Source organism: Lethenteron reissneri, chromosome 23, assembly GCF_015708825.2.
Source record: "Lethenteron reissneri isolate LAM-NWPU_2019-01 chromosome 23, ASM1570882v1, whole genome shotgun sequence".
NCBI lineage: Eukaryota > Metazoa > Chordata > Hyperoartia > Petromyzontiformes > Petromyzontidae > Lethenteron > Lethenteron reissneri.
The window spans coordinates 3630757-3643771 of NC_083801.1; the positions used below are offsets into that span (position 1 = coordinate 3630757).

General features: G+C 42.6%; 1 protein-coding gene across 5 annotated transcripts in view; it reads left to right on the plus strand.

Moving 5' to 3' along the window:
* LOC133345861 (prestin-like) overlaps positions 1 to 13015 on the plus strand; it is a 102480-nt gene that overhangs the window by 72959 nt on the left and 16506 nt on the right. For all 5 annotated transcript variants that reach the window (XM_061556909.1, XM_061556908.1, XM_061556910.1 and 2 more), the window contains 2 exons: positions 926 to 1123; positions 10947 to 11025. In XM_061556909.1, coding sequence (XP_061412893.1) covers positions 926 to 1123; positions 10947 to 11025 — 277 coding nt within the window. The remainder of the gene's footprint in view (positions 1 to 925; positions 1124 to 10946; positions 11026 to 13015) is intronic.

A 13015-nucleotide genomic window follows, 5' to 3' on the forward strand; every position in this document is an offset into this window, starting at 1 on the left:
GCCAAGCGATAGGGGTGTGGGCCTTTAAGCGTCTCTTGAAAGTCAGTGCAGATTTAACGCTGCTGCTGCTAATGTACGGTGGGATGGCGTTCCAAATGGTGGAGGGAGCTGCCATGGAGAAGCAGGTGCCTGGCAGTGACGCTCCTGGTCCTCGGTGTTGACAGCAGGTTGTGAGTTGCGCTGAAGAGAAATTTCTACCATGGGCTGTATGAAGTTTGTTTACGTGTGTCGATGTGTTCTTCCTGTAATCCACAATATGTTTTCCCATGTGCAAAAAAAAGTTTCAAATGCCCTTGGATGGCGATGTTTTTTTTTCATATTGAGTGTAACCATTTGTTAGCAACTTTAATACATATCAGCAATGCGGATCCATGAGCGGCAAGCTATTGATAGTAAAATGCTTCCAGGTTGTCATGGGGCGGGAAGACAAAAGAGGGTAATGAGTTCCAAAGTTTAATAGCACGGAGTTTGAAGGAGGCAGTTCATTTGAAGGTTGGCAAGGACACATTCATACGGAGAGATGAAGTCGAATGGCATGAGCAGATTGGTGGGTGAGTGGTATAATGGGAGAGAATGCAGAAGAGCAATGGCCATGGAAGAACCAGTGGAGGAGACCTAGGGAGGGTGCAGAGTGACGATGAGCAATAGCGGCAAGAGAGAGGTAAACTTGACTGGATCACCCGTGTGAGAGCAAAGCTTTTGATTGGATTTTTCTGCGGACTAACCATTTGTAGAGCGTGAGCACTGCCTGCAATTCCTAGCGATATGAATGTCAGAGTGATCTCATTTATATGCATGTGTTTTATTAGGCGCTTCGTCACGTGTTGTGTATTAGTGGGAAGGAAGCTATTGAAATGCAATTGCCTGCAATGACATTTCTGTGCGAGTTGTAATTAAAGTGATGCGTTCTGTAATTTTTCCGCAGTGCGAAGAGATTGCAGGGGTGAAGGTGATCGTCTACAGTTCCTCTCTGTACTACGGAAACCACGACCACTTCAAGACGCAGGTTTTCTCGCTCGTGGGGTTGGACCCAGGCCTGGAGAAGGCGGCGCGAGAAAAGGCCAAGAAGAGGGCCAACGTCATGGGCAGTGGCCGTCAGGTGGGCTCAGCGCCCTCTGCCCAGGTGGGTTCAGGCCCCTTTCTGCGACGACCTGTCGGACGCAGGTCCGAACATCGCCTCCTGGAATATGCAGAGATACGCTGAGGCGGAATCCAAACTCTGATCTTACGATGAACGCACCACCAAATGCAATAAAAAAAAATGTTGGTGAATCTGCTTCGAAGCAGCTCGCAGATGAATACGCTCCCAAGGAGCTTACCCAATACTTCTCACTGGAATGTGGAGGATGCTAATGTTTAGATCAGACGAAAGCTGTGCTCAGAATTTTTGTAGGCAAAAGCTCTGCTGACATTTCACAAAAACAGTATTTCCGTTAGTTTACAGCAATTGTGTCGAACCCTCTGAAACACACTTTTACATTTTTACAACACTTTCGACGCAATGTAAAATTCCTTATCTTGCGAAGCATTGGAGCATCTGTAATCCTATCCAATAACAGTTATAATTAATTTACCAGAGTGGCATATTCACCATGAACACAGGAGCATTTTCAGTCAGTTAAGGATTTCAAAGAGAGAGATATATTATTTATTTTATTTTCTGTAATGTTTTTTCCAACATAATACAGTAACTGGAATGGCTAATTCGATTTTTCCCCAATTTCATCGAAGCAGAGGCACTGAAACAATATCAATACATCTTTAAATTCGTTTGTTGCATAAAAGTACATGCAGTCAAGAGTGGATTTAATAATCAAACCGAGTTGAATATAAATATTGCATGATGATATATATGTAGGCTGCAAGCGAAGAATTAAAACCCATTTCTTTTTTTCAATTATTATCCAAAAGGGCCAATGAGTATTATGGATATATCCTGGAAGACACACAATAAACTGTCTCTATAGTTACAAAGGCATTAGGTATGCATCTCCAGTAACCCAGACGTTAGTCGGGCAATACCCAACGCCATGTGCATATTCTAAGCATAATTAAACATTTACAACAAACTTCCAGTTATTAAAAATTGCATGAAATTAATTATTATTATTTGCAACGACACTCGTGCACATTCAGCGGTAACCCCCCCCCCCAACCCCGCCCCCCCCTATTATTGCCACTGCTGTTGAATGCTATTCCAAAAAAAATCACACAGGGCCCCCAGTTTCCACTTGAAAACATGTGCGTATTACAATAATGTGATTGGAAACCAGATCCATGCAATCTCTGTTTTTGAATGCCAATCAACATATGTGTATTCTAACGGCAGAGGATTTTTTTTCCACCAAGGAAAATGCAAAACGCATTTAAAATTGGCAGTGAAACAGATGGAAAGTTTCCTTTTCCCCCGGCACAGGTGCAAAAACAATTATTTTGCACAATGCGTAAGAAAATAACGCGGTACTTAAATGCTTTGTCCTGATTTTTTTATTCTTTAAAAAAATATGCAGTAATTTTCTTTGCGCATGCTTGCTCGCTCGCTTCTTCACAATCCCATCTTTTCTGTAAATTTGAGAGAAGCCATATCCACCTGCTCTCTGGAGAGGAGAGATCGGCTTGATCGAGAGGGTAAGGGTAAAAAGGTTGAGGCTGGTTAAGGGCACGGGTCATTGTTTAAAAGGGGTGCGTGCGTAGACATGCCAGATGGTTAGGGGTGAGAGGAGACATTGCAAATTGAGTGGGGGTGATCTAGAGGAAGGACATAGGGTCAGCGCCTTTGGGTGCACATACCACACTGAGGGGAGGTACGGGCAGGCGAGTGGAGACTTTTGTGTGTCTGGAGTAGAACGAATGAGGGATGAGAGGAGGGACTTCAAAAGAAATTATAAAGGAGTGATGGCTTGGTGGCCTATGGCTTTTCACTCAGAATGCTGCCAATCTTGTCAGATGTCATAAGCTAAGCAGAGTTGAGCCTGGACTATTGCTTGGATAGGTGACCGTCATGCACAAACAGCTTGTCATCGGTAGCTGTGGGGCAACATAATTGTACAATAGCGGGCAGTGCAACCCCACATCCATTGTTGTTCTGTACTTATATGTTCCATATCTAACTGTGCTTCTTGCCTTCACCAACCCGCACTGACCAGCGCAGTGAAGTGTGATCATTTAACCCCCACGATCGTCATGGGGAGACCACCAGTGGGTTAATAGAAAGGGCTCCACTTGTTTATGATGGCATGCACGCAAGCGGTGCGGTTTCCAGAAGCTGGCTTAGGTGTTCCATAACTATAGAGTCGAGAGTACTCGTAAGTAGAATAGAATTGGCATTCTAATTAGGGTTCATTCCGAAAGATCGTTCATTTTGCAAACTAATTGTTAAAAAAATATTTACAAAGTAGAGCCATAACAGAATTCAATGCCGCTCTTAATTTTTTTAAAGACCAATCGTAAACTAAAAGTCACCAAGTCAACAAATATGCATGACTTTTTTTAAAGAACAGGAACTATTTTTTCCCCAGGAATTTGGCAAAGTCTATGCATTTGTAGGGTTATTAATCGGCACTCCCCATGCTGTTAGCGGGTAGCTCCGCCTTCTCGTCAACAAGGGGCGGAAGCGGGGCCACGCCCGTGTAAAGGATCATGGCCCAAAGGGCCAACGCCAATCCCTGGAAAGACGGATCCTGGGACACAAATCTCCAAACCCCAGGAGGGTGGATAGGGGCATGATGTCACCTTCCAGAAGGTTCTGGAAGGGAGGCGTGGCTAAGGCGGAGCAAGCCACGGACCTTTAAATAAGCCGGACCTCTGAAGGGCCCTGCTCAGTCATCTTCAAGCCGAAGACCGAATACGGAGCTGAAGATAGGACCCTGGACCCCAAGCTCCGCTCTCCTTCTAAGGGCCGGAGCTCAGTGAGGCCAGTGGCTGGGTCAGCGTGGCCTCCCCTAGGGCCCCTAGCTGGAGGGCTCAGAGCTAGCGTGGTCCCAGTGTTAGCAGGCAGTGTAGCCCAGAGGCCATACCTCCTTAGGAAGGTATCGGGTGGAAGGGGCCGTTACCTCTTTTTCTTACGGACCTTGTACTCAGTGTAGTAAATACATATTGTGTTGCCTCACCTACGTTCTCCTCTTGTTCCTGATCTACTACACATTTATATATTTCCTTTTTACGCCATATCTTGTGAAAACATTACCACTTAAATAAGCGTCAACTAATTGCATGGGTGTTTATATGAAAAATGTTTAATTTAATTTTCTAACGGGCATTTAGCATTAATTAAGTTATCGTCAGCAGAAATAATAGTGCCTAGTGTGCTTGCTGATCAGCTGCTGATTGCAATTTCTTTTTTTATGTTCATTATAGTATTCATTTGCGTTCAAGGAAATACATCAGATATTTTTTTTTAACCAAGAGCCAGTAGTACTTTTTTTTAAAGCATCTTAGAAGTTGTCTCAACATTAGATGGGCAGATGAGATTGTTAAACCCATGAAGCCAAAGAATACTCTTTTTAAATCCTTTATATTAAGTTCACTTGCTTGCTTGCTTGCTTACGGCCGTGCATATCTTTCGGTCGTTTTTTAACCCACTTCCCGTGATTCAATCGAGCTGACATTTTCCACACAGACTCGTTGTGCGTGACAATTAATTTTCGTGAAATTTTTTTTCCAAAATTTTACACTGTTTAGTGAAAAAAGATTTAAATTTCTAATTACCATAGGTGGCAGCCATCTCAAGCCAGAGGACGACAGGACTCTAGCCGCCACGCATATAAAGGATTTAGAGTGAAAAACTTTGTTTTTACGGGTTATACTTATTTCTTTCATAGCAAGTGGCCATATTACTGGAAAAATACCTCATCTATAGCCCCTAGCTGACACATGGAAGAGGAATTAGTTTTGTTATTTTATATTATAAACGTCGATATTGAAGCATTCAGCTTTGATCCATTACAGCATATTGTGTATATTTCTGGCATCCTCTTAGATTACTACTAGAACATGGTGGCCTATTTTACTGAAATTTATTTCTTGTTTTTCAGTACTGTATATCCACATTATACATATTCCCTGAAAACCATTGTTGATGCAGTGTTAGAGGTAGTGTCAGCTGATCCTGTATGGGACGTTGGGGCGGCTTCCCACCTAAAAGCGTGTGGGGTTTTACATTTTTGTTTAATCTCTCTTTAAATAAAAAGGTAAAAGATAAAATCCTGCAAAAAATTTTTGTTTGAAAGTGGCTAATTTAAGACACTTCGGCTTGACAATTGAGTTAGAATTAATTCAAGGACAATCAATGCGAGAGGAATCGAATCGTGCGGGGCGACGATGCGATTGGCCGATTAAACCCCCCCCCCCCCCCCACACAGAGGCAGCCATGGGTGGAACACGTGGCCGAGGGGCGCTTGCAAGGAGACGTCACGAGCCAAACTTCAGGGGCCATCTTGAGGCATTCCACATGGCCCACCATAAGCAACACGGAAATCCCCTCGCACTAGGGTTAGTAAGCTATTGTGAATTACTCGAGAAAGTTGCTTTCCAATTAGATTGGTCATTCTAAGTCATAGATTGGATAATCGAGTTCTGTTTAAGTACTGCACGGTATGTTGGACTTCTTTTGCACCGTACGTAGTTCAACATACATGCAGTACAGTACTTAAACTGGACTCAATTTTCCAATCTATGACTTTGAATGGACAATTGAGTTGGAAAGCGACTGTCGAGTTATTGACAATTTCTTAAGTAAGCCTATAGTAATGAGCATAACGATCTGCATTGTGCTCATCAATCATCACGTGGTACATTTTGATGGGAACAAACAGAGAGCTGCACCTTGTATTGACATTTTTATCATCAGCCATGATTAATCCACTGCTGCATGAAGGCCTCCATAAACCATCGCCATCACTCCAGATCCTGCTATGTGGCAATCTACCTAGCACCTGCACGCGAGCTGATTTTGTCACTCCATCTCCAAGATGGAAGTCTTCTTGGGTGCATTCTGGCTCATTTGTTTTGTCTGCTTCGTTTGTTTTGTCTGTCTGGCCGCTTTGTCTGGATTGTTTTGTCTCTCTCGGTAGTCCCGTCTTGTTTATCTCATCCATGTATATAACTCCCTCTCTTCCCGTTTGCTGTCGCCAGCATAGCCCCACCATGCATTTTACCCACCAGCTGTCTATGCGAAGAGGGCTCAATGGCCCCTGTTCAAATCTAAAGGTCCCAGAATTGAATTCTGCCTGGGGCATGTATTTGAAAAAAAGATTCCAAGTTTAAAACAACAAGTGCCACATTTATATATTTTTGTAACCAGGTGAGAACTCAAGAGACCAGGTATCGTCTCACTTGCAAGGATGACCTGGGGAATTCGTCTACCTCTAGGGGGTTATAATTGCTGTGTATAATCCCAATTCAGTAATTTTCATTGCCTGTTTTTTTTTTATCATCGTGTCTATTAACTACCAAAGTAATAATAAGGCCAGCCACTGGATTTGAACTGTGAACCTCTAAGCAACAAGTGGCAAATGCGCTACTGCTGGGCCACATCACCGCCAGGTCCGGAACAAGGCATGGGGGCTTTAGGGGCTTCCGCCAGCTAGAGGGCCTCTAGAGATTCAAGTTGAAAGTTATTTCATTTGTGAATGCTGAATTTAATTTGTTGTTAGCCTTGTAAAAATGATTTTTTTTTCCTTTTGAAAAATTACTGAGGGCCTCACAATAGCTGTAGCCCAGGGGCCTACAAAATATTAATCCGGCCTTGGTCACTGCCCGTGTTTAAACATCGTAATTGAAATAGAATAGTACATGTATACATATTTATGATTCAAAAAGAAATAAATGCCAAGTTTACGCGTATGCTTTGCCCTGAGGCTCAATTTATCCTTCCGACCTTTGCACTTGAAAAAGGTGGAGCGATCATTATCCTGTTCGCTACCACGTGCTCTGGGTCTTCTTTAATACATGTTTGCATGGGCGCTGTATATACGCATCCCTTACTGTCAATACTCTGTTGGCTGAGAGCCTCCGCAAGCCACGTGTGATGCGTGCCAGATTACACTATGTAACACAATTTTTGTTCCTGGGTAGTAAGTGTCATTTCGTAATTGCTTATGCATGAAAAGTATAGAAAATGTCTGTTATTCTCCACAAACTTTGCTTTTGTGACCAGGACAGTGATATTTTGAAATGTACCTATTTTCAATGAGAAAACTGGCGAATTTGTGTCTTTTCGTTCACATTAAGTCAGAAAAAACAACATATGAATCAAAATTAACATGTATTTCTACTAAAGTAATACAAAAATGACTACAAAGATTTAGAAGTGAATAGTTTTTCGAGATTTACGATTATACTGTAAATCACTTTCACGAATCAGCCCCCAAATATAGTCTCCCATCATGTTCTCGTTATACTGTCCTTGGTAGCGGCGTTCAAAGTCCAGTATATCCTGGTGGAAGTGCTCGCCTTGCTCCTCTGAGTACGCTCCCATGTTCTCCTTGAATTTATCTAGATGAACATTAAGGATATTGACTTTGAGGGACATCCTACAGCCCATTGTGCCGTAGTTCTTCACCAGAGTCTCAACCAGCTCCACATAGTTTTCGACCTTATGGTTGCCCAGGAAGCCACGAACCACTGTGACAAAGCTGTTCCAAGCCACTTTCTCCTTACTAGTGAGCTTCTTGGGTTATTCATTGCACTCCAGGATCTTCTTTATCTGTGGTCCGATGAAGACTCCGGCTTTGACTTTTACCTTAGACAGCTTAGGGAAGAAGTCTTGAAGATACTTGAAGGCTGCCGACTCCTTATCTACAGCTTTGACAAATTGTTTCATAAGGCCTAATTTTATGTGCATCAGCACCTTCCAGGAGTCCATCAGTGGCTCCCAATTGACATTGTTCCTCTCAACAGAGAACTAAGGTCTGCTGTAGCCAGTCCCGCCTGTGGTAGTGTGCCTTGGTGTCCCTGCTGTCCCAAAGGCAAAGATAGCAGGGAAACTTGGTAAAACCGCCTTGGAGACCCATCAGGAATGCCACCATCTTGAAGTCTCCGAGTGACCTCACAGCTGTACTCATCATACTTCAAGGCGTCCAGCAAGGTCTTGACGCTGTTGTAATTCTATTTGAGGTGCACCGAGTGAGCTAGGGGAAGAGACGGGTACTTGTTACCATTATGAAGCAGCACGGCTTTGAGGCTCCTGGATGAGCTGTCAATGAAGAGGCGCCACTCATTCTGGTTACAGGCCGATTCCGATTGCCTCCAACAGACTGGTCACATTGTGGCAGAAGCAGAGCCCATCTTGACGGGTGAAGAAGCTGCAAAAAGGTTGGTGACGCTTCCTCTGATCTGCTAATTGCACACTTTCATCCAACAAGTTCCACTGCTTGAGCCTAGACGTCAAAAGCTCGGCATTGGACTTGTAAGACCAAGATCTTTGATCAAGTCGTTGAGGTATTTTTGGTTGGGGTAGTATGGGGTTTTCTCCTCAGCTGCACCTCTGAAATTGTCATCTGGATCTACAACGTCTTCCTCGCTCTCTGACTTGCTGCTCTCTTCTAAAGACGGCTGCTCTCTCTCCCGGAGGAGTGGGTATGGGGAGCTCATGGCAGTGTGGCACCGGGGCGATGGATGAAGGAAGGTCCGGATACGTGATAGCAGGTGCATGCTTGCCAGTCTGACGTTTGGAACGGTCCACCATGCAGAAGTAGCAGTTGCTTGAGTGGTCAGTGGGTTCCTGCCAACTTACCCTTGTGTTGTACCCATCTCAAACCTATATAACCTCTTGCTGCAGCAGCTCTCCCGCTATATTTCTCCTGCCGCAGCAGTTCGCCTGCTGTATTTTTTCATCTGAAGACGATTTCTTGTGTTGCGATCGAAACGTCGTGATTTTTTTGATTTTTTTTCTATCTACGTGACTTTACCGAAAGACCCAAAGAGTATGAATTCCTGCAGTCACGAAAGCTTTAAGTCAAGATTTTAACAAATTTTATAACATAAAATTCCCAGCAACAATTGTCCATCTTACCTTCCAGAGTTTTTTTGCATTGCTTGCAGGTGAAATGAGGTGCCCAGGATTTGTCTTGATCCCTGAAAGGCATGCCGAAATATGCCTTGTGAGCCTCACACATCTTAGCAGATGCTTCCACAGAGTACTTCTTCACTCGTCTTCATAAATTGGCCGCAGACAAAGCAAAATGCGTCTGCCGGATGCTTGCAGCCTCTTGATGCCATCTCAGAAAAATGCAGATGTGTATCCACTTAGGCAGCTGGAACTAAATTGAACTGGTGGGCTTAAGGCCCCTTTATTTATACTACTATTTACATTACTGGAAAGTTCTAGAATGTTCTAGAAGTTACTCCAAGTTTACTCAACCCTGAATCTATCTGGAATGTTCTGGAAATTAGGTTAGTTTCAAAATATCATTGTACTAGTCACAAAAGCAAGTTTGTGGGGAATAATAGCTATTTTCTGTACTTTCGAGGCATAAGTAATTAGGAAATAATACTTACTATCCAGGAACAATAAATAAATAAAAATGTGTTACACAGTGTTATTTTTCCACACTTCACCAAACTGATGAGTTGTGGGTCGGTGAAGTCAGCGATCATCGATGTGGAAGCAAAGGAGTACAGTACAACAGTGGATTTGGCCACACTGCTCACAACGAAGCTACACAAGAGCTTGACACCACATATGCATATATAGTTGACAGTGTTAGGTGACTATGTACAGGAAGTCCCCGAGTTACGATGGTCCGACTTACGATATTTAGATCTTACGATTGCTAAATTATCACCATTCTTTAAGACTCCTGGGTAGGCTAGGCCATCTTCGACTTACGGTATTTTGACTTATAATGGGGTCGTCGTAACGCATCTCCATCGTAAGTAGAGGACTACCTGTGCTTGAAAACAGCTTTATTTGATTATTTCGTTTTACATGAAAAAAAAATCCCACTCAACCAATCAGGACATTACTCAATCTTGTTTGGGTGATGCACGAAGACACAGTGGCCCTTCTACTGATTAGATCCAGCCCAATACCTGCAGGAATTGTATTTGTTTCCTACGATTGCACCCTGACCTTAGCTTTGCATCGCTAATATCAGGCAGCCATAACGGTGATTCTGACACATTGTCGGTGGTCAGAATCACCATTAAACTGCCATGCTAATGCTTCGTGTGTGGAATGGGCCCGATTTCATTCCAATCCTGGGATGGCATTCATGTGAGAAGGGAAACCCTGTGACGCTTTGGATAACCTATTGGAGGCCAGCCATGACACATCCCTACCCTCCAAACATAAGCCATAAATCCAGTTGTCCAATCTCTCACGAACACAAGTCCTGAATATATATATACATAGATTATAAACATTTATCATAAAGTTACAGCAGTTACACTGAGATTGCATGTTCAAAGTAATTCAGCACAAATCGTCTTTGACATGGTGTTTATACTGGACTGGCAATTTACTTTTGTGTTGCACTGGTTCTGAGGTTCTGTGCCCTCTTAAAGCATGTTACAAACCTTTAAAACAAAAGCATGTTACAAACCTTTTGTTTTGCTGAGTTATTTGTTTAGATATTTGTTAAATATTTTCAGTTGGAATTAAAATATGTGCGTTTTTTTTTTAATGGGGAGCGGTAGAGTAGTGGTTAGCATACTGTGCTACGGAACTCAGCGACCCGAGTTAGATGCCCGCTCACAGCCAAATGGTGCAATGTGTAAACATCACCACTCGAGAGACAAAGGTGGCTGGGCGTGGTGATGACCACCCACCACCTCGTGTGCTGTTCCGGCCTTCATACGTGCTCACTAAAGCACTTGCCCCTACAGTCCATTAAGGCTACACGGGGGATATTCGGTTTAATTGATTTTTAATACACGAGTTTAAATTCCAATAACATGTATCCCTGTATAATTATTGCAATTTGCTTTCACGTGTATTTTGACAGAACTGCTCGCCAAGAGATGGAGACTCACCTTTTGCGATGAATAATCCCTCATTTACTGCAGAGGGCACAAGCCCCCAAGGTAAGGAAATCTCTTGGTAGCCGGCAGCAGTTGAACGTAAACGATTGTAAACAGTTTTTTTTATAAACAGTCTATTTCGCATAGTACCATCCTAAAGTCGGTATCCTCCATCTGCCAGCATTTCACTGTCGAATGAAAATCGATATTTGCTGTAAAGTAAGTTGTTTCGAACATTAAGCGACAATGTGATTGTTATTTTAATTTAATTGTGTCCTAACGTGCAAAATAACGAGTAAACATTTTCTTCTCGCCGAAATATTGCGCCACTGGCAATGTTTCACGAACTTTTGAAGAGTGCGCATTTTCCATGCATATCAATATTTCATCCACAGCAATTTGCATGGCTCTTTCACGGAGGTTAGAAAAATTACCATAAGAAAATTGCTATTGGAGACGTTTATGCAAATTGCCTTTTTAGTAGTAAATGACTAAGGTAAAACATATTAAATTAACATCTTTATACGCCTGTGCAGTGTGCATTAACTTAACCTGTTAAAACAGTTATCTTGTCCACAAAATACAATCTTAGTACATTGTGTCACTTATATGCAATGGTGTGATCCATTAAGCAAAGAAATGACATTTTAGCATTTATCTGCACATTGTAAACATTGTAGTAAAGTTCTCAAATAGGCATACGCTCTTCATTAAACACACACTCATTATTCCGGCTAATGATATGTGTCAGCGAGTGTGTCTTTGGCAAATTAATCCTGTGCTGGCCTCATATTGCAGCACTGTATTAACAACCAAGTCCACTGGTTTGCATTGTTACGAATTAAACGTTGATCCTTTTGGGTCAACGATTGAGTTTGTTTAAAGAAGGTCAAAGGGCTAACGCAGAAGGGTTTTTTTTCTCTCCACGATACGTTTGTAAGTTTATTCTTGTGCATGCACATTGTTGTTACATGCAATGGAAGAAACGTGTAACTATTTAATTTCTATAACCCACAATCCCTCAACAGTGGTTGTCATATTGGGTGATTCACTTCCACCAAGGGAGTGTGGAATGTCCGCCACTGACTTTGAGCCAGTGGCACACTGTTGGGGTTGTCTGACAAGCAAATGGTTGCTGGTGGTTATTGATCAAATTACAGACGCACAGTGACCCTATACACTGCACAGGGGAGTTGCGAGGCATGCACGCATATCATTTGCACACATTTGCATATGTATTCACATGTACATTGGCCAGGGCAGCAGGTGCTGTACAAGTGGCACTCATCGCACAGGCAGCGCATGAGCAAGGCATTAATGAATTACTGAATGACTGCATGAGTGAATTAAAGAATGATTGAATGCATAAATTGTTGATTGGATCAATTAATTAATACCTTAATGAAGGCATAAATTAATAGTTGGATACATTGATGAATGGATGGATAAAAGCGTGAATAAATGGATAGATAAATGCATGAATGGATTAAATGGTTTCAATGAATGGTTGAATAAATGCATGAATGGTGGCGAAGGGGCGTTACGGTGGTGAGATGTTAACGACCTCGACTGGTATATAGGAGGACGTGGGTTCTAACCTGACCCTGACCTCTGTACATTTGGAGTTTGCATGTCTCAACTCCACGTGGTTGCGTGTATTCTTAACCGGGTCCCATTCGTTTCTCCCTCCATATTTAGACACATGCGTTTAGAGTATTTGACTGCTATAAATGTCCACGTGATAAGCCGATTCTTTGAGCTTCGATTTGTGGCCAGGTCGCTTCTGAAAAAGAGCTAAGTAGCTCAGTGGCCCTTACCTGGTAAAATTAAAAATAGTCTTGTTATAGTTCAGTTTAAAATGAATGTATATATGCCTGAATGAACGAATTCAAATGTTGTGAGTGTCACTTTGCCATGTCTAACATGTGGAGGTGAGGGCACCCGTTACAGCCATTGGCTGTGCCCATGCACTGGGCTACAAATACTCTTCATCAGAATCTTTATTTATCCTGGAAAAATCAGATGAGCTATGAAGCTATTTTTTACGAGACGT